This window comes from Tachyglossus aculeatus, chromosome 21 (genome assembly GCF_015852505.1).
Source record: "Tachyglossus aculeatus isolate mTacAcu1 chromosome 21, mTacAcu1.pri, whole genome shotgun sequence".
NCBI lineage: Eukaryota > Metazoa > Chordata > Mammalia > Monotremata > Tachyglossidae > Tachyglossus > Tachyglossus aculeatus.
In genome coordinates, this window is record NC_052086.1 from 26,183,793 (window position 1) to 26,205,533 (window position 21,741).

Sequence of the window (21,741 nt, forward strand, 5' to 3'; positions counted from 1 at the left end):
GACAACCTGATCACCTTGGAACCTCCCCAGCACTTAGAACAGTGCTTTGCACATAGTAAGCACTTAATAAATGCCATCATTATTATTATTATTATGTATCGTAGGGAGAGGAGAGGCACCGATCATAGGCGTGGGTTGGGACTGTCTTTTCCTTCTCTTATACTCTCCTGAGGGCTTAGTACAGTCTTTTGCACACAGTAGACGCTCAGTAAATATTAATGGACTGCTAGACCTGCTTCCATTGATTTGGTTTCCAAATTCTATCTGAGTGGTTTAGAAGTTCGAAGTGATTCCGCCGTGGCAAAAAGTGAATTTGAAGATGTGATTATTTGGCTAAGTACTTTTGAGAACCGAAAGTGTGGCGCGCTCAAGCTGAATTGTTCTTTGAGCGAACTTTGTTTTCTGAAATCCTTTGCTTTTTGATCCTCCATCGCGTGGGGCACCAATTGAGAAGCACACTTGTCAACTCCGCGTGTTGTGTAATGGTGCCGCAGTAATCATGTTTGTCATTCTTCAGCAGTGTGTGTCATAAAGACAGGCGTGCCAAGCTCATTCCTTTGGATGGATGAGACACAGGCATAAAGACAATAATAATCATTTATAGTAATTGTGGTATTTATTAAGTGCTCACTACATGATAAGCATTGCTCCAAGTGCTGGAGTGGGTACAAGATAATTAGTCAGACATAATCCCCGTGCTGTGCTCAGAGTCTGAGGCAGTTATCCCATCCCTATTGTACACATTAATAATAATAATAATTATGGTATTTGTTAAGCGTTTACTATGTGCCGCAGTCACAGTCTTCTAGACTGTGAGCCCACTGTTGGGTAGGGACTGTCTCTATATGTTGCCAACTTGTACTCCCCAAGCGCTTAGTACAGTGCTCTGCACACAGTAAGCGCTCAATAAATACGATTGATTGATTGCCAAGCACTGTTCTAAGCGCTGGGGTAGATACAAGGTAATCAACTTGTCCCATGTGGGGCTCCCAGTCTTAATCACCATTTTACAGATGAGGGAACTGAGTCCCAGAGAATAATAATAATAATAATGATGGCATTCGTTAAGTGCTTACTATGTGTGAAGCACTTTTCTAAGCTCTGGGGGGGATACAAGGTGATCAGGTTGTCCCACGTGGGGCTCACAGTCTTCATCCCCATTTTACAGGTGAGGTCACTGAGGCCCAGAGAAGTGAAGTGACTTGCCCAAAGTCACACAGCTGACAAGCGGCGGAGCCGGGGTTTGAACCCATGACCTCTGACTCCCAAGCCCGGGCTCTTTCCACTGAGCCGTGCTGCCTCTTTAGGAATTCAGTAGGTCAGTCGTATTTATTGAGCGCTTCCTGTGGGCAGAGAACTGTTCTAAGTGCTTGGAGAGTTCATTCATTCATTCAGTCGTATTTATTGAGCACTTACTGTGTGCAGAGCACTGTACTAAGCGCTTGGAAAGTACAAGTTGGCAACATGAGAGTACAGAGAGTACAGTACGAAAGAGTTATAGACACATTCCCTGCCCACAAGGAACCGAGGAAGAGAAATGAAATGACTTTTCATTCATTCATTCATTCATTCAATCGTATTTATTGAGCGCTTACTGTGTGCAGAGCACTGGACTAAGCGCTTGGGAAGTCCAAGTTGGCAACATAAGAGTACAGAGAGTACAGTACGAAAGAGTTAATAGACACATTCCCTGCCCACAAGGAACAGAGGCAGAGAATTGAAATGACTTTTCATTCATTCATTCATTCAGTCGTATTTATTGAGCGCTTACTGTGTGCAGAGCACTGGACTAAGCGCTTGGGAAGTACAAGTTGGCAACATAAAGAGTACAGAGAGTACAGTACGAAAGAGTTAATAGACACATTCCCTGCCCACAAGGAACGGAGGCAGAGAATTGAAATGACTTTTCATTCATTCATTCATTCATTCATTCAATCGTATTTATTGAGCGCTTACTGTGTGCAGAGCACTGGACTAAGCGCTTGGGAAGTCCAAGTTGGCAACATCTAGAGACGGTCCCGACCCAGCCCATGGTCACCCAGCCACTTAGTGGCAGAACTTGGATCAGAACCGGGATCTCCTAATTTCCGGGCCTGTCCTCCTTCCGGGTGGAGAAATAGGAATTGTGATATTTAAGCACATTGTAGCTGCCAAGCACTGCACTAAGTGAGCAGGCTGGACACAGCCCCTCACCCCAGGGGGGCCCCCAGTGCGAGGGATCCAGTCCCCCATTTACACTCTTGCTACTCCTACTTCTGTATATACACACTCCCATCTTCACACACGGGGGGATTTCCCGAGCCGAGTTTTTCCCTCGGACGGCAGGAGAGCGGCAGAGACGACCCCTCTCCCACCCACGTTTGCCAGGCATCCCGGGTCTCCTCCTCCTGGGAGCGGGAGAAGCTGTGTCTGTTGTTCCTGCTCTCCTGGGTTTCTGGGGCGGGGGACCCCTGAAAGCCTTAAATTTTGGAAAACAGTGATGGCAACGCATCCCTTCGAGCCCGGAGCGGGATCCCGGCTCTGGGAAAGGAGCTGTCTGGGTGTCCCCGACTGTGTTTTTCTGTTTCCCTGCTGCGGTGTCACAAGGCCAGACCCACTTGGGAAGACCGAATTGGACATATCGGATGGTTTAGTGGATAGAGCGGGAGCCTGGGAGACGGAAGGACCTTGGCTCTAATCCCGGTGCCACCACGTGTCTGCTGCGTGACCTTGGACAAGTCACTTCTCTGGACTTCAGTTACCTCATAAAATGGGGATGAAGAGTGTGAACCCCATGTTGGGATAGGGACTGTGTCCAGCTTGATTAACTTGTGTCTATCCCAGCGCTTAGAACAGTACTTGGCACATAGTAGGTGCGTAACGAGTACTATAATTACTATTAATTATCACTGTGTGTAAAATGGGGATGAAGAGTGTGAACCCCATGTTGGGATAGGGACTGTGTCCAGCTTGATTAACTTGTGTCTATCCCAGCGCTTAGAACAGTACTTGGCACATAGTAGGTGCATAACGAGTACTGTAATTACTATTATCACTGTGTGTAAAATGGGGATGAAGAGTGTGAACCCCATGTTGGGATAGGAACTGTGTCCAACTTGATTAACTTGTGTCTATCCCAGCGCTTAGAACAGTACTTGGCACATAGTAGGTGCGTAACGAGTACTATAATTACTATTAATTATCACTGTGTGTAAAATGGGGATGAAGAGTGTGAACCCCATGTTGGGATAGGGACTGTGTCCAACTTGATTAACTTGTGTCTATCCCAGCGCTTAGAACAGTACTTGGCACATAGTAGGTGCATAACGAGTACTATAATTACTATTAATTATCACTGTCTGTAAAATGGGGATGAAGAGTGTGCACCCCATGTTGGGATAGCGACTGTATCCAACTTTTTTTTTTTTAATGGCATTTATTAAGCGCTTACTATGTGCAAAGCACTGTTCTAAGCGCTAGAGAGGTTACAGGGTGATCAGGTTGTCCCGTGGGGGGCTCACAGTCTTAATCCCCATTTTACAGATGAGGTAACTGAGGCCCAGAGAAGTGAAGTGACTTGCCCAAAGTCAGCTGAAAATTGGCGGAGCCGGGATTTGAACCCCTGACCTCTGACTCCAAAGCCCGTTCTCTTTCCACTGAGCCATGCTGCTTCCCCAACTTGATTAACTTGTGTCTATCCCAGCGCTTAGAGCAGTACTTGGCACATAGTAGGTGCGTAATGAGTACTATAATTACTATTAATTATCACTGTCTGTAAAATGGGGATGAAGAGTGTGAACCCCATGTTGGGATAGGGACTGTGTCCAACTTGATTAACTTGTGTCTATCCCAGGATTTAGAATAGTACTTGGCACATAGTAGGTGTGTAACAAGTACTATAATTACTGTTAATTATCACTGTCTGTAAAATGGAGATGAAGAGTGTGAACCCCATGTTGGGGCAGGGACCGTGTCCAACCCGATTAACTCGTATCTATCCCAGCACTTAGACCAGTGCTTGGCGCGTAGTAAGTTGGTAACAAGTACTATAATTATTATTAATTATCACTGTTTTTAGTAGTATTGCTATTAACAACCATTATTATCATTATTATTTTTTATTGTACGTGTTAAGCGCTTACTCTCCCCCTCGTCCCCCCTCCATCCCCCCCATCTTACCTCCTTCTCTTCCCTACAGCACCTGTATATACGCATATATGTTTGTACATATTTATTACTCTATTTATTTATTTTACTTGTACATATCTATTCTATTTTATTTTGTTGGTATGTTTGGTTTTGTTCTCTGTCTCCCCCTTCTAGACTGTGAGCCCACTGTTGGGTAGGGACTGCCTCTAGATGTTGCCAACTTGGACTTCCCAAGTGCTTAGTCCAGTGCTCTGCACACAGTAAGCGCTCAATAAATACGATTGATTGCTTGATTGATTACTCTGCGCCAAGCGCTGGGGTGGACACAAGCTAATCAGGTGGAAATCCCAGCAAATCGTGGCCATGACAGTCAGGGAAATTGTGAATGATAAAAGACCCACCCCCCTGTAAGCACTGTAGAGGTTACCCCCTCACGGTTCCCTGTATCTCTCCCCGTACCCCGTTAAACTGCTAAAGCGAGAAGCAGCGTGGGAGTCATGGGTTCTAATCCCGGCCCTGCCACTCGTCTGCTGTGTGACCCCAGGCAAGTCACTTCACTTCTCTGGGCCGCCGCAGTTACCTCATCTGGAAAATGGGGCTCGAGACTCCCAAGTCCCACGTGGGACAGGGACTGCGTCCGTCCCAATTTGCTTGCTATCGGCTCCGGTGCTTCGTACAGTGCCTGGCGCGCAGTAAGCGCTCAACAAATAATAATAATGATGGTATTTGTTAAGCGCTTACTATGTGCAAAGCACTGTTCTAAGCGCTGGGGGGATACCAGGTGATCAGGTTGTCCCACATGGGGCTCACAGTCTTAGTCCCCATTTTACAGATCAGGTAACTGAGGCACAGAGAAGTGAAGTGACTTGCCCAAAGTCACACAGCTGATAATTGGCGGAGTCGGGATTTGAACCCATGACCTCTGACTCCAAAGCCCGGGCTCTTTCCACTGAGCCACGCTGCTTCTCTATAATGAAATTATTACATTATTTATAATAATAAATACCATTATTATTATTGTAATAATAAAATATATGGCTTGCTATCCACTCCAGTGCTTCTTCGTACAGTGCCTGGCGCACAGTAAGCGCTCAACAAATACCATTATAATTATTGTAATAATAATAAAATATATGGCTTGCTATCCACTCCAGTGCTTCTTCGTACGGTGCCTGGCGCACAGTAAGCGCTCAACAAATACCATTATTATTACTGTAATAATAAAAATATATATATGGCTAACTTATGTAGTGAACCTGCTGCATTTTAAGATGACTTGTGGAGTGGCGGTCAATACCTCTCTCTGTATTTTGTTTTTTCTAACAGCCTTTAAGTGCTTTAAGTGTAAGCTCGTTTTGGGTAGAGAATGTGTCTGCTAACTCGGTTGTAGTGTACTCTCCCAAGCGCTTAATACAGAGCCCTACTGAGAGCTCACCTCCTCCAGGAGGCCTTCCCAGACTGAGCCCCCTCCTTCCTCTCCCCCGCCTTACCTCCTTCCCCTCCCCACAGCACCTGTATATATGTATATATATTTGTACGTATTTATTCCTCTATTTTACTTGTACATATTCATTCTATTTATTTTATTTTGTTAATATGTTTTGTTTTGTTGTCTGTCTCCCCCTTCTAGACTGTGAGCCCGCTGTTGGGTAGGGACCGTCTCCATATGTTGCCGAGTTGGTCTTCCCAAGCGCTTAGTCCAGTGCTCTGCACACAGTAAGCGCTCAATAAATACGATTGAATGAATGAATGAATGCTCTGCACATAGTAAACACTCAGTACATACCATTGACTGGTTTAGGAGCTATAAATGTAGGAATTCTATCAATCAATCAACGGGATGTACTGAACACTTATTTTGTGCAGGGCCTTGTATTGAGCGCTCAATTTGTACTTCCCAAGCAGTTAGTACAGTGCTCTGCACATAGTAAGCGCTCAATAAATACGATTGATGATGATGATAATGGGAGAATACTATATAAGAGTTGGTTAACATAATCCCGGCCCTTAGGGAGCTTACAGTCATGTAAGCCAATTTATGTTGCCAACTTGTACTTCCCAAGCGCTTAGTCCAGTGCTCGGCACACAGTAAGCGCTCAATAAATGCGACTGAATGAATGAATGAAAGTAGGAACACGTTTAGCCGACCGTAATGATGGTTTCGTCCTTCCTTCTTTCAGCTCAATCAAAACGTAAGTGCATTTCAGAGAAAATTTGTTGGTGAAGTGAAGAGGTGTGAGGAACTGGAACGAATATTGGGTGAGTGTCGATTCCCTGTGCCCTTTTATTGAAGATGTTAGTGGAAAAGGGGAGGAAGGAACGAAGGTGGTGATAATACCGATAAATCGGTGGACACCTTTGGAGATTCTGTTTACCCCTTCAGATCGGTCCGATCTATTCCTGGTTTTTTGAAGACGGTCAACATTCCTCGAAAGGTGACTCACCGTTGCTATCCGCAAAGTGAAATTCCCAGGAGTTTCGCAGATTTGCCCCCCCGGGAATTGGGGAGACTGGGCTTTCTTCGGGCAGTTTAGGGAATTTACACAGTCCTAAATAGGGAGAAATGGGCCTCCGTGTCTTGTGCACACGGAGCCGTGACACGTAGCAACATATTTGCAGTGGAGTGGACCTCCTCCAGGAGGCCTTCCCAGACTGAGCCCCTTCCTTCCTCTCCCCCTCGTACCCCTCTCCATCCCCCCCATCTTACCTCATTCCCTTCCCCACAGCACCTGTATATATGTTTGTACATATTTATTACTCTATTTATTTTATTTGTCCATATCTATTCTATTTATTTTATTTTGTTAGTATGTTTGGTTTGTTCTCTGTCTCCCCCTTTTAGACTGTGAGCCCACTGTTGGGTAGGGACTGTGTCTAGATGTTGCCAACTTGTACTTCCCAAGTGCTTAGTACAGTGCTCTGCACACAGTAAGCGCTCAATAAATACGATTGATGATGATGATGATGATGATTGTCACAGGGGTGGAGGTGGTCCAGGCGGTAGGTTCCACGCTCTTGGCGTCTTTGCCACTAGCGCGGTCGCCTTTTCTCAACCCACTTGTGCGTCTCTTTGAAGTGCTCAGAGGGGCACGTTGGTCACGGTTGGGGGCCGCAGAGCATGCTACTGCCAACCCGGGAGCCATTCTAGGTTTGAATCAAGTGAAAGGGGAATGAGAGAGGAGGCAATCAGAAGTCGCTTTTCTTCCTATCAATCAATCAATCAATCAATCAATCGTATTTATTGAGCGCTTACTATGTGCAGAGCACTGTACTAAGCGCTTGGGAAGTACAAATTGGCATCACATAGAGACAGTCCCTACCCAACAGTGGGCTCACAGTCTGAAAGGGGGAGACAGAGAACAGAACCAAGCATACCAACAAAATAAAATAAGTAGGATAGAAATGTACAAGTAAAATAAATAAATAAATAGAGTAATAAATATGTACAACCATATATACATATATACAGGTGCTGTGGGGAAGGGAAGGAGGTAAGACGGGGGGATGGAGAGGGGGACGAGGGGGAGAGGAAAGAAGGGGCTCAGTCTGGGAAGGCCTCCTGGAGGAGGTGAGCTCTCAGCAGGGCCTTGAAGGGAGGAAGAGAGCTAGCTTGGCGGATGGGCAGAGGGACTGGGGGCATTCCAGGCCCGGGGGATGACGTGGGCCGGGGGTCGATGGCGGGACAGGCGAGAGCGAGGTACGGTGAGGAGATTAGCGGTGGAGGAGCGGAGGGTGCGGGCTGGGCGGTAGAAGGAGAGAAGGGAGGTGAGGTAAGCCTTTGGGGATGCGGTGCAGGCACCTTCAAGAACCCCGCTGAGAAAACAGGGCTCATTTTCATTCATTCAATCGTATTTATTGAGCGCTTACTACACACAGCGCTCTGCACACAGTAAGCGCTCAATAAATACGATTGATTGATTGATTGCAGAGCATTGGACCAAGAGCTTGGGAAGTCCAAGTTGGCAACGTATAGAGCCGGTCCCTACCCAACAGCGGGCTGACAGTCGAGAAGGGGGAGACAGAGAACAAAACATATTAACAAAATAAAATCAATAGAGTAAATATGTGCAAATAAAATAGAGTAATAAATACGTACAAACATATATAGAGGTGCTGTGGGGAGGGGAGGGGGAGGGGAAGGAGGGGGCTCAGTCTGGGAAGGCCTCTTACGTTAAGCCTTAATGTCGTGATTGCCGGAGAGAGAATTGAGTTTGCTCAGATAATTGGGATATTGAATTGCATTAGTCATCTGGATCCTAAGAAATTATCCCGGGACAATGCATTTGAAACAGCTCCCTATCTATAAAAAAACAAATCAAACTTCTCAACTGTTTGGGGGCATTATTGAAGTTTTAGTTTTAGAGCATCATCCAGGACCAACTTCTTAGTCATATTGCTTGTCCCAGGGATTCCAGGACACTCTGCGGTTCCATTTCTGTCATAGTTACATATCTGATATTGGATCATCTACTGAGTCTTTCAAAGGAGGAGGAAATGATATGAGCCAGCCGAAGCATTTGTGGTTGCCCTTACTTATCTCTGTTCTACAGGGTTTAAACCATCAGAAGATGTGTGACTCCCTAAGCAAATGTAGTCATGCTGTAAGAGCAGCCCCCAATTTAAAAATTCCTTTTTTAAATTTAGGAATCCTGCAAACTGAACTTACCAAATAACTATGTCCAGGGTGAACCCGAATCTAATATTTACGACACAAATTCCTAGGCTGTTAAAGCAGATTTTACGTTTTATGATCGTCCAAGTGACTTGTTTCTCTTTCAGTCCTTTCTAAATACTACTGATACTACTTCTCTACTCCATGGAGGGGTTTAAGTGCTAATGACTTAATCTTTGCCTAACATTTGGAGCCCACCCTCCTGTCCACCCCCCAGAAATCATCTAAATTTAGAAAATTTAGGTAGGTCTGTTCTTTACCAGGCACATTAGGCTCATTTCTTTTTTTTTTTTCCTCTCCAGACCTGCGGTGGTCCTGTAATGGGGAAATCTTGGTTTTTTGGAAGCGCCCTGGTACTCTCTTCCTGTAGTAGGGCTTTTTAGGCCTGAGGGACTTGTGCCACCAGAAAGAAGTTTATTAATAATAATAAGTATGGTTTTTAAGTGCCTACTAGGTGCCAGGCACTGTACTAAGCGCTGGGGCAGCTACAAGCAACTTGGGTTGGACACAGCCCCTGTCCCACGTCTCAATCCCCATTTTACAGATGAGGTCACTGAGGCACAGAGATGCAAAGTGACTTGCCCAAGCTCACACAGCAGGCGAGTGGCGGAGTCAGGATTAGAACCCACAACTTCCGGACTCTGAGGCCCGTGCTCTGTCCAATTGGCCACGCTGGGGACTTTCGCTTGAGGAAGCTGGGCAGAGTGCGTGCATCTCCCTCCCTCCTGCCAAATCTAGTCAGGGGCTCAGAGCACTGGTGATTCTTTGCTCCGATCTGGAAATTTCACCAATTTCCGGGCCGCCAAATGCCCCTCCCTGCCAAGGGGCAATAATAAAGTCTCGAAATGTGCACAACCAGTTTGGAGGGGCCCCAGAGGAACAGAAGGCCCCTGGAAATGGATGAGGTACGCGGCGTTTCAGAAAGATTGCAAAGCTGGAGTCGGATTAGCCTGCAGTGAGTCAGTTCTCGAGCAGCGCGACAAGATCTTCAGGCCTGTTGAAACTAGATCTGGCTCTCCCCAAGTTAAACCCCCTGGTGACTATGGTTTGGAATTTTTGTTTAGGCTGGGAAGGTTTGGAACGTAAAAATATCCTTTTTTTTGCCAATCCACTAACTGTTAATTTTTGTGTGAAGTGAAATGCATTTTGAATTTGACATTCTGACTCTACGTGCTTGATTCCCACAGCATTTTTAGTGCAAGAAATTAAAAGAGCCGACATTCCCCTTCCTGAGGGAGACACGAGCCCTCCGGCCCCACCTCTCAAGCAAGTTTTAGAAATGCAGGTAACTTTTTAAATAAAATCACTTTTCAGGCCATCGCTGTTAGGGTTTACAGTCTACTTTGCACTGTGTAGTTTAAGATCTTTTGTCTTTCTGGTTTTTAAGTCTCATGGAATAAATGCGAACACTTCTTGTCCTTGCCCAACTCATCTCACATCTTCCCTCCCCACTTATTGAGAAATGGCAGTAATTTTTCAGGGTCCGACGTGATCGGTTACGGATTTTCCAGAAACAGAAATGCGGGAAAGCTAATCCTTCAGTCCCCTCTCTGTTATTTGGGGATTCTGACCTAACCTCTGTTTGGACCCTGGCTTACTCGATAGAAATCACAATCGGCCACATTTAATGAGTGCTTACTGTGGGCAGAGCATTTTTTCAAATGGTATTTGTTAAGCGCTTACTACGATCCAGGCCCTGTACTAAGGGCTGGGGGAGATCCAAGGTAATCAGATTGGCCACCGTCCATGTCCCCCGTGGAGCTCACTGGCCCATTTTACAGATGAGGCAACAGAGGCACAGAGAATCAATCAGTCAATCGTATTTATTGAGCGCTTACTGTGTGCAGAGCACTGTACTAAGCGCTTGGGAAGTACAAAATGGAGTGATTTGCCCAGGGTCACGCAGCAGACGAGTGGCGGAGCCGGGCTTCGAACCAGATCGTCTGACTCCCAGCCCTGTGCTGTTTCTCACCTGGGAGAATACAATATAACAGAGTCGGTAGACGTGTGTCCTGCCCATAAGGAGCTTACAAACTTAGGTCGCTGTGGTGACGGACTAGTTAACAATAATAATAATAATAATAATAATAATAATAATAATGGCATTTATTAAGCGCTTACTATGTGCAACGCACTGTTCTAAGCGCTGGGGAGGTTACAAGGTGATCAGGTTGTCCCGCGGGGGGCTCCCAGTCTTAATCCTCATTTTACAGATGAGGGAGCTGAGGCACAGAGAAGTGAAGTGACTTACCCCAAGTCATCCAGCTGATAATTGTCAGAGGCAGGATTTGAACCCGTGACCTCTGCCTCCAAAGCCCGGGCTCTTTCCACCGAGCCACGCTACTTCTCAGTTAGGCCTTAGTTCTTTACCTGGGATTTTTGAAAAGTACTTAGCACTGTTCTAAGCTCAGTTCGGTGCCATTGTACTTGTTTTGCCCTCTGGAAGACGTTGGAATCCTTATGCATGTGACTGTACAATGAGATGAAGCCCCTAGTTTGGTTTAGTTTTATACGTACGGTGAATCATACAATAAACTGTACGTTCATTCGATCGTATTTATTGACCGCTCACTGTGTGCAGAGCACTGGACTAAGCGCTTGGAATCCTTATGCATGTGACTGTACAATGAGATGAAGCCCCTAGTTTGGTTTAGTTTTATACGTACGGTGAATCATACAATAAACTGTACATTCATTCATTCATTCGATCGTATTTATTGACCGCTCACTGTGTGCAGAGCACTGGACTAAGCGCTTGGGAAGTACAAGTCGGCAACATACAGAGACGGTCCCTACCCAACAACGGGCTCACCGTCTAGAAGGGGGAGACAGACAACAAAACGAAACCCCTCCCTCTCCCCATCCCCCCCCGGCCTTACCTCCTTCCCCTCCCCACACCACCTGTATATATGTATATATGTTTGTACGTATTTATTACTCTATTGTATTTGTACATATTTATCCTATTTATTTTATTTTGTTAGTATGTTTTGTCTTGTTGTCTGTCTCCCCCTTCTAGACCGTGAGCCCGCTGTTGGGTAGGGACCGTCTCTAGGTGTTGCCAACTTGTACTTCCCAAGCGCTTAGTCCAGTGCTCTGCACACATTCAGCGCTCAATAAATACGATTGAATGAATGAATGGAAACATGTAGACAGGTGAGAGGAGTTAAGTGGCTTGCCCAAAGTTACACAGCTGGCGGAAGCAGAATTAATAATAATGACGGTATCTGTTAAGCACCTACTATGTGAAAAGCACTGTCCTAAGCCCTGGGTTAGATACAAGGCCATCAGGTTGTCCCACGGGGGGCTCACCGTCTCCATCCCCACTTTGCCGATGAGGGAACTGAGGTCCAGAGAATAACAACAACAATAATGATGGCATTTATCAGTGCTTTGCACATAGTAAGCGCTTAATAAATGCTATCATTGTTATTTATCAAGCGCTCACCATGTGCTGGTGAGCCCTGTTCCAAGCGCTGGGAAGGTTACAAGGTAATCGGGCGGTCCCATACACGTTTTGTTATCGTCGTGCAGAAATTATGGTGTGGACATTTGAAACTCAGGAACCTCCAGTGGTTGCCCGTCCACCTCCGCGTCAAACGGAAACTCGGCTTTAAAGCACTCGGTCACCTCGCCCCCTCCTACCTCACCTCACTACTCCCCTACTCCAACCCAGCCTGCACACTCGCTCCCCTAAGTCTAACTTACTCACTATACCTCCATCTCATCTATCTCGCCGCTGACCTAAGCGCTTAGTACGGTGCTATGAAGCGGTGAGAAGCAGCGTGGCTCAGTGGAAAGAGCCCAGGCTTTGGAGTCAGAGGTCGTGGGTTCAAATCCCGGCTCCGCCACTTGTCAGCTGGGTGACTATGGGCAAGTCACTTCACTTCTCTGGGCCTCAGTTCCCCCATCTGGAAAATGGGGATTAAGACTGTGAGCCCCCCGCCGTGGGACAACCTGATCACCTTGTAACCTCCCCAGCGCTTAGAACAGTGCTTTGCACATAGTAAGTGCTTAATAAATGCCATCATTATTAGTAGTAGTAGTAGTACAGTGCTCTGCACCCAGTAAGCGCTCAGTAAATACGATTGAATAAATAATGAATGAATGAATAAATAATAATGATGGTATTTGTTGAGCGCTAGTATGTGGCCAAGCACTGTTCTAAGCGCTGGGGTAGATACAAGGTATGCAGGTTGTCCCATGTGGGACAACCTTTAAGTGACTGGCCCAAAGTCACACAGCTGGCAAGTGGCAGAGTCAGGATTAGAACCCATGACCTCAGACTCCCAAGCCCGGGCTCTTTCCACTAAGCCATGCTGCTGCTTTCACCCTCATTCTGCCTCTGGACCGGAATGCCCTCCCTCTTCATATTCAACAAATATTTACTCTCTCTGTCCCTCTTCAGAGCCTTACTGAAGGCATATCTCCTCCACGAAGCCTTCCCTCACTAAACCTTCATTTCCCTTTCTTCCACTCCGCCCTGATTTGCTCTGCACACAGTAAGCGCTCAATAAATACGATTGAATGAATTTGCTTCCTTTATTCATCCCCCGCCCCAGCACTTACGCACGTATTGCAACGGGCCTGGGAGTGAGAAAGACCTGTATTCTAATTCCAGCCCTGCCCCTTGTCTGCTGGGTGATCTTGGGCAAGTCATTTTACTTCTCTGTAAAAGGGAATTAAGACTGTGAGCCCCATGTGCAACAGGGACTGTATCCGACCTGATTAGCCTGAATATAGTGCTTGCCACATTTCTAGACTGTGAGCCCACTGTTGGGTAGGGACCGTCTCTATATGTTGCCAACTTGGACTTCCCAAGCGCTTAGTACAGTGCTCTACACACAGTAAGCGCTCAATAAATACGACTGATTAAGCACTTAACAAATACCATCATTATTATCACTTATATGTTGCCAACTTGTACTTCCCAAGCACTTAGTACAGTGCTCTGCGCACAGTAAGCGCTCAATAAATACGATTGAATGAATAAGTTATTGTTTGTCTCCCCCCTCTAGACTGTAAACTCATTGTAGGCGGGGAATGTGTCTGTTGTATTGTCATATTGTACTTTCCCAAGTGCTTGGTACAGTGCTCCGCTCACAGAAAGCGTTCAGTGAATAAGATCGATCGATTGACTGTGTAACGTTTCTCGCCATTGGATCGTATTTTTTCTAATTCATTTTTTTAATACAGTCAAATAAATAGAAACGAATTTGCTATTTAGGAAGGGATATAGTAAAAAAAACGTTCAGTAGAGATGGGTGTGATTTTCAGCTTTGCAAATTAAAGGGCACTGAAGAATCGAAGCTGAACGGACATCTTTATCGTGTGATTGGGGAAGTAGTAGGAAAGAAAATCAGAACGTGATTTTAATGCATTGTTTTGAGATGAATTTTCTAGGGGAATGAAAGTACGCTGACAAACTAAAATAAGTAGCAGTTAAGTGATTCTTTGGAAACCTTCCTTTCTTAATTGACTCAGGTTAAATTTTTTAGAAATCCTTTTAGGTTGAACTGCTTTTTTATTCCAATAGCCCGCTAAAAAAATCACCACTTCTAATATCGAGCGGACAGTTAAAAAATGAAATTAAAGATAGTTAAAAATGATTTTGTCTGCAGACTGAGGGTATCTTAGAAAAGAGCCATTCCCATTAGTGACCTGTGTGTTGTTTTCAGGAACAGTTACAGAAACTGGAAGTCGAGATGAGAGAAGTGACTAAGAACAAGGAAAAACTAAGGAAAAACCTGCTTGAACTAATAGAATACACCCACATGCTGAGGGTGACCAAAACGTTTGTTAAACGAAATGCTGAGGTACTGGACCAACTTCACATTATACATTGCTTTTGTTTGGCACTTTCCAGCTCAAGAATTCAATGAAAAAGATTGAAAAAGTTTGCACTGCTGTTCGGTTAAACCTGTGATTGCTTTAAGGGGAGATTTGTAGTCAGTATCGTCTCAAAATGTGAAGCTTTAAAAAAAAAAATGACAGATTTTCCTTCGACAAGCTGAGGTACTGGACCAACTTCACATTATACGTTGCTTTTGTTTGGCACTTTCCAGCTCAAGAATTCAATGAAAAAGATTGAAAAATTTGGCACTGCTGTTCGGTTAAACCTGTGATTGCTCTAAGGGGAGATTTCATCATCATCAATCATATTTATTGAGCGCTTACTATGTGCAGAGCACTGTACTAAGCGCTTGCACTGGAGATTTGTAGTCAGTATTGTCTCAAAATGTGAAGCTTTAAAAAAAAAATGACAGATTTTTCCTTCGACAAGCTTCAAAGTAAGCACTTTTCAACCCATGATTTGACAGTGAGAGGGAGGAGTTTGTGCATGTACTGAAAAACTCCACCCGTGGTTTGTAATGAAATGGAGGAAAGTTGCCTCAGTGATTGAACTGCCTTTCATTTCGTCATATTTTTAACTTTAAAGAAGGTAGGTAATTCAAGTGTGCTTTCCTTTTTCATATTTTCTTCTTGACAAAGTTTTTTTTTTGGTTTATGTATCACCTTTCATTTTTTCAAAATGCATGAAGTTGTTTGGAGTGACCTGATTGTGAAATTCATCGTTTTTTAAAATAGTTTGAAGCCTCTTTACAACCCAGTTATGAAGAATTTCCTTCTTTAGACAAGGACTCCTTGGACTATAACTGCATGCAGCGACTAGGTGCCAAACTGGGGTAAGTAGTACTTAATGTCGAGCTTGAAATTAGTTTTTTTGTAAAGCCCCGAAGAGCACATACAGAAAACGCAGATGTTTTGGGATTCACCGAATTAATCTAAATAAGTGCGTGTGTCTAGCAAAACAATCTTCAGAATTTCAGTTGTTGAAATGCACGATACAGCTGTGTTTTTTGAAAAAAAAAAAAAAAACTAGAAATAACATGTTTTATTCCTTTTGAAAAAGCCAGTCTTGTCAAGATACGTATACTCCGTTACCCACTGTAGAAACTAGTAAACTGGTCAGTGAAATCCTAGTTCATTCAGTCGTATTTATTGAGCGCTTACTGTGTGCAGAGCACTGTACTAAGCGCTTGATCTGTAGTTCTTTGAGAGCAGGGGTTATGTCCATTATTCTCCCAAGCGCAGAGTGGTTAGCACAGCTTTGGGCAGCAATATTGCCTAGTGAAAAAAGCACAGCCCTGCGAGTAAGTTGACGTGGACTCTAATCCCGGTTGCCCGCTGTGTACCCTTGGTCAAGTCAGTTGGTTGCTCTTTGCCTCAGTTTCCTCATCTGTAAAATGGGGATGGAATTTCCGTTGTCCCTCCCTTTTAGACTATGAGGCCCATACGGGACAAAGCACATATCAGTCAACCCATCAGTTGTATTTATTGAGCGCATATCAATCAGTCAGTGGTATTTATGGGGAAGTAGCATGGCGTAATGGAAAGAGAAGCAGCGTGGCTCAGTAGAAGGAGCCCAGGCTTTGGAGTCGGATGTCATAGGTTCGAATCCCGACTCCGCCACATGTCTGCTGTGTGCTCTTGGGCAAGTCACTTAACTTCTCTGGGCCTCAGCTCCCTCATCTGTAAAATGGGGATTAAGGCTGTGAGCCCCACGTGGGACAACCTGATCACCCTGTATCCTCCCCAGCGCTTAGAACAGTGCTTTGCACATAGGAAGCGCTTAACAAATGCCAATTATTATTATTATTAACTAACTCAGTACTCTATGCAGTAAACAGTCAGTACTATCGACGCATGGATGGCAGCTAACGTGCGGTAACTTCCCTTCCGTAGGTTCGTATCGGGCTTAGTTCATCGAGCAAGAGTTGAAGCGTTTGAAAGAATGCTGTGGAGGGTCTGCAAAGGTTACACTATTGTCACCTATGCAGAGCTAGACGAATGCCTTGAAGATCCTGAAACTGTGAGTAAAATATTTGCTATTTCATAATACCCGTCCTTTTCGGGTATCATTCATTTGTTGTATGATGGGACAGATTGCTCAAGATAAGGATCAGCAGGTTGCAGGAACCTGGAAAGTGACATCCCGCTAGCCTCCGGGACAAGGCATACATTTATCCAAGCCTGACTCCTGGATTTTTGTGAAACTGATTTCTCGAGAAAATGAGGGAGATTTTCTGTAGGTCAAAATGTCAAAAAAAAAACAAACCCCAAAACGGAGCTTGAATATGGAGATGTTTTCTCAAACTTTTACCCTAAGTGAAGGATTTAAATGGAGGGAGTTGCTCGGCTCAAGTTGTTCATTAACTAGGAATGTATAAATGTCCGTTTTTATGGTTATTTTAACTGCCAGTAGCAGTAGCATTTGGTAACTGGTCACCTATATCTATAGCTGTAAACCTGGAGAGCCGGGACACATGAGATTAAATCACCTGTCAAAGCGGCAATTTCAAATGAGGCTGGGTTTTTTTTTTTTCTGTAAAGCACTGTTCTCACTTGTAAAATACTTCCCATTTTTTCAGCCTCTTTGTACTTTGAATTTCTCATTTCCAGGCTAACACTGGGGTTATATCAGTAGAGGGATTGGGAAATTTCTAAGGAATTGCTAAAATGGAGCAAAAATCGGTATTGTTCTTTGAAGTGGCCCTGTCTCCCCTGAGTTTGGGACTGAGTGGAGTCCCAGTGTGCTCTATCTAGGTTTGGCTCTGTTGAAATAATGTCATTGGCACATTTCTACCACCTCTTCCCTAAATTCAGAAGCCGTCATCAAATTTTAACCAGAGTGAACGTACTCTACCACCTTCAGTTACCTCGGCAGCTTTATTTTGCTGCTTGATCTTCGTTTCTTTCCATCCTCTCTCTGCTAGGGAGAAAGGAAGGAGAGGAGTCCGTAGTTTAGTGGCGGGTACCTTTTTAAAAAAGTTTGGAAGTCTTTAAGGTCCGGTTTCATCACTCAATCAAGGAATTGTATTTTCTGAGCGCTTACTCTGTGCAGAGCCCTGTACTAAGCACTTAGGAGAGTACAGTATACCAGATTTGATAGGCATGTTTCCTGCCCACAAGCTAGAAGAGCAGCAGCTTTAAGTCTAGAGTTTAGAGTATATATGTATATATGTTTGTACATATTTATTACTCTATTTATTTTATTTGTACATATCTATTCTATTTTATTTTGTTAGTATGTTTGGTTTAGTTCTCTGTCTCCCCCTTTTAGACTGTGAGCCCACTGTTGGGTAGGGACTGTCTCTATATGTTGCCAATTTGTACTTCCCAAGCGCTTAGTACAGTGCTCTGCACATAGTAAGCGCTCAATAAATGCGATTGATGATGATGATGATGATGATAGAGTATATATTTGAGTTCCTTTTTGTGCTAACAATGTTGTTATATATGTATATATGTTTGTACATATTTATTACTCTATTTTATTTTACTTGTACATATCTATTTTATTTATTTTATTTTGTTAATATGTTTGGTTTTGTTCTCTGTCTCCCCCTTCTAGACTGTGAGCCCATTGTTGGGTAGCAACCGTCTTTATATGTTGCCAACCTGTACTTCCCAAGCGCTTAGTACAGTGCTCTGCACACAGTAAGCGCTCAATAAATGTGATTGATGATTGATTTAGATCTTCCACCTGCGTGCTAGTGGAGTTTGAGATTGACACCTTGGACTAATCTTGATTCTCCTTCTGGCTCCTAAATGTCCGTCTTCCAAAACCAGTTTCTGACAGCATCATCAAGAAAACACAAGCTAGAGACCCAGGAGAAACAATTATTTGAATTTTGTCTTTAGGGAGAAGTCACGAAATGGTATGTGTTTTTAATATCCTTTTGGGGTGACCAGATTGGCCAGAAGGTTAAGAAGATATGTGATTGGTGAGAAATTTGATTACTTTCATATTGCTTATGTTACATAACTTGCCGCAATTCTTGTTTTCTTCCTAGTATTCTCTTTTGTACTCAGAGTGTTATTTTAATGGGATTTTTATGATTGCTTTTGTTATTTCTGCTATAAGATCTTTTTCGGACCCTTATGACATTCTTATAAGCAGCGTGGCTCAGTGGGAAGAGCACGGGATTTGGAGTCAGAGGTCATGGGTTCAAATCCCAGCTCTGCCAATTGTCAGCTGTGTGACTTTGGGCAAGTCACTTCTCTTCTCTGGGCCTCAGTTCCCTCATCTGTAAAAGGAGGATTAAGACTGTGAGCCCCCCGTGGGACAACCTGATCACCTTGGAACCTCCCCAGCGCTTAGAACAGTGCTTTGCACGTAGTAAGCGCTTAATAAATGCCATCATTATTATTATTATTATTTGATTAAACGTTGTGAAATGATCCCGGTGAGAACCGCCGCGACTTTTTCTGCACGTTTTCCTTAAAGCTCTTGACAGGCTGGGCCCCGAGGGTCCTGAGCTTTTGGGCCAGGGTCGGAATGGCTTTAAAATGGAACCTGGTTGGGTTTGAATGGGGTTTGATACCCTACTACACTCCCCCTCTTGGGGTTTGATACACTCCCCCTCTCCTGCAGGTTTTCCTGTTCAGGGATTCCAGGTTGGTAGGGGGTTGCTGTCAATTATGGTTGGTAATTAGGTTGCTGGGACTAGAACTGTCAGCAGTCCTTGGAATAAACATGTAGGCTTGGCAGTGTTTCCCTGGAAGTGAATTCTGCTCCCTCCTGTTTTTTTGGGGGTGAAACCAGTGGGACACTCTCCTGGACAGGCGTCCTCCCCATGGTATTTGTTAAGCACTTACTATGTGTTAGACACTGTAGAGACAAGCTAATCAGGGTGGGTACAGTCCATGTCTCACATGGGGCTCCCAGTCTTAATCCCCATTTTACAGATGAGGAAACCGAGGCCCGGAGAAGGGAAATGACGTCCCCAAGGTCACACAGCTAAGTGCCCGACCTGGGATTAGAACCTGGGTCCTTCCGACTCCGAGGCCCGTGCTCTACGTAGGCCCCGCTGCTTCTCTAATTGATTGCTGGTCGAAAGTTCTCCTTTTCCTGTTAGGCAAAATCATTTTTTAGGTCCCCAGTAATACCGACGGTATCGTGGTTCCGTTTTTCCTTAAGCGCTATTGATACATTGCGACTGGGCTAACGCTTTGGGTCTAGCAGTTTTCTAACTGTTAGGAGTTTTAGGGATTTTTCTAAAACTTGATTTTTTTCCTCCCTCTAGTTAGGACGTGAAAATTGTAGTAAAGAACAAAGAAAGATAGTTATTGTGATTGTGGATAGTTTAGGCTATCAAATAGTATTTGTCTATCTCGATGTATAGTGTTGTGCTAACCTGCACAAAAATAAATATAATTTGAGGTGCTAGAGGTCAACCAGTCCAACTCTAGAATTTAGCCCGAGTAGAAGAATGTACTGCACTAAATGTGTTGCGTTATCACCGAGCTCAGTTTAAGTGGAAAGGTATTTTTTGAGATGCGTCCCCCTTTTTTCTGGTCATTATAACTGGGAAAATGAGGTTTAATTCTTTCTTTCAGTTATCACTGCCACGTGTACCCATATCCCAGTACCGCTGAGGAACGGAGGGAAGTTAACGAGGGACTAAATACGCGCATTCAAGATCTTTACACTGTGAGTAAAATTGAATTGCCATTGCCAGCGCCATTGATATCATTATGTTGGCTGTTGTGATTATTATTCATTCATTCATCCAATCGTATTTATTGAGTGCTTACTGTGTGCAGAGCACTGTACTAAGCGCTTATTGACTTTTAGACTGTGAGCCCACTGTTGGGTAGGGACTGTCTCTATATGTTGCCAACTTGTACTTCCCAGGCGCTTAGTACAGTGCTCTGCACACAGTAAGTGCTCAATAAATATGATTGATTATTATAGGAGTGTCAAGTGCTGTTCTAAGCACTGAGTAGATAGAAGTTAAGTTGGACTTAATCAACATCATCAAATAATTGTCATCATCAAATATTAAATGCGTCTCAACATCCAGAAGGTTGAACAGGGAGGAGTGCGAATGGAAATGAGAAGCCGCGGCCCCGTCCCCAAGTTACACACCAAAAATCCTCCTTGAGGAAAAAAAAAAGTTTAAAGGCCACAAGAACTCAGCTACGAAAAATAATAAAACTTCAATCAAATCAGTCAATAATATTTTTTGGGCCCTGAATTCTGTGGGGAGCCCCATAATAATAACTGTGGTATTTGTTAAGCGCTTGCTACATGCTAGGCACTGTACTAAGCCCTGGGGTGGATACAGTCCCGGTCCCACGTGGGGCTCACAGTCTCAGTCCCCCTTTTACAGATGAGATTAACTGAGGTCCAGAGAAGTGAAGTGACTTTCCCAAGGTCACACAGCAGCCAGGCGGCAGAGCCCAGGATACTAAGCGTTTGAAAGAATACAGTAGAGAGAAGCAGCGTGGCTCAGGGGAAAGAGCCCGGGCTTGGGAGTCAGAGGTCATGGGTTCAAATCCCGACTCCGCCACTTGTCAGCTGTGTGACTTGGGGCAAGTCACTTAAACTTCTCTGTGCCTCAGTCACCTCATCTGTAAAATGGGGATTAAGACCGTGAGCCCCCCGTGGGACAACCTGATCACCTTGTGACCTCTCCAGTGCTTAGAACAGTGCTTTGCACATAGTAAGCGCTTAACAAATGCCATTATTATTATTATTATTACTATAGTACAAGCCCTTCTCTTAAAGGTCAGCAGCCCAAAAGCCTTTGTGAGGCAAACTGAACGTTTCCGCAGGCCCCTCGCCTCAGCCGTTTTGCCATAATGTTTCCATAGTCCCAGGGAGGGCTGTAGTCTTGTACATGAAGCAGTGTGGCTCAGTGGAAAGAGCACGGACTTTGGAGTCAGAGGTCATGGGTTCGAATCCCAGCTCCACCACAAGTCTGCTCTGTGACCTTGGGCAAGTCACTTAACTTCTCTGAGCCTGTTACCTCATCTGTAAAAATGGGGATTAAGACTGTGAGCCCCCCATAGGACAACTTGATCACATGCTTTGCACATAGTAAGCGCTTAACAAATGCCATCATTATTATTATTATTATTATTATTGTCCA

General features: G+C 44.4%; 1 protein-coding gene across 1 annotated transcript in view; it reads left to right on the top strand.

Moving 5' to 3' along the window:
• Positions 1-21,741, top strand: part of ATP6V0A2 (ATPase H+ transporting V0 subunit a2) — a 61,179-nt gene that overhangs the window by 13,184 nt on the left and 26,254 nt on the right. Inside the window, exons 2-8 of the mRNA XM_038762403.1 lie at positions 6,309-6,387; positions 9,988-10,085; positions 14,479-14,616; positions 15,389-15,486; positions 16,547-16,673; positions 18,506-18,588; positions 20,204-20,297. Of these exons, the coding sequence (XP_038618331.1) occupies positions 6,309-6,387; positions 9,988-10,085; positions 14,479-14,616; positions 15,389-15,486; positions 16,547-16,673; positions 18,506-18,588; positions 20,204-20,297 (717 nt within the window). The remainder of the gene's footprint in view (positions 1-6,308; positions 6,388-9,987; positions 10,086-14,478; positions 14,617-15,388; positions 15,487-16,546; positions 16,674-18,505; positions 18,589-20,203; positions 20,298-21,741) is intronic.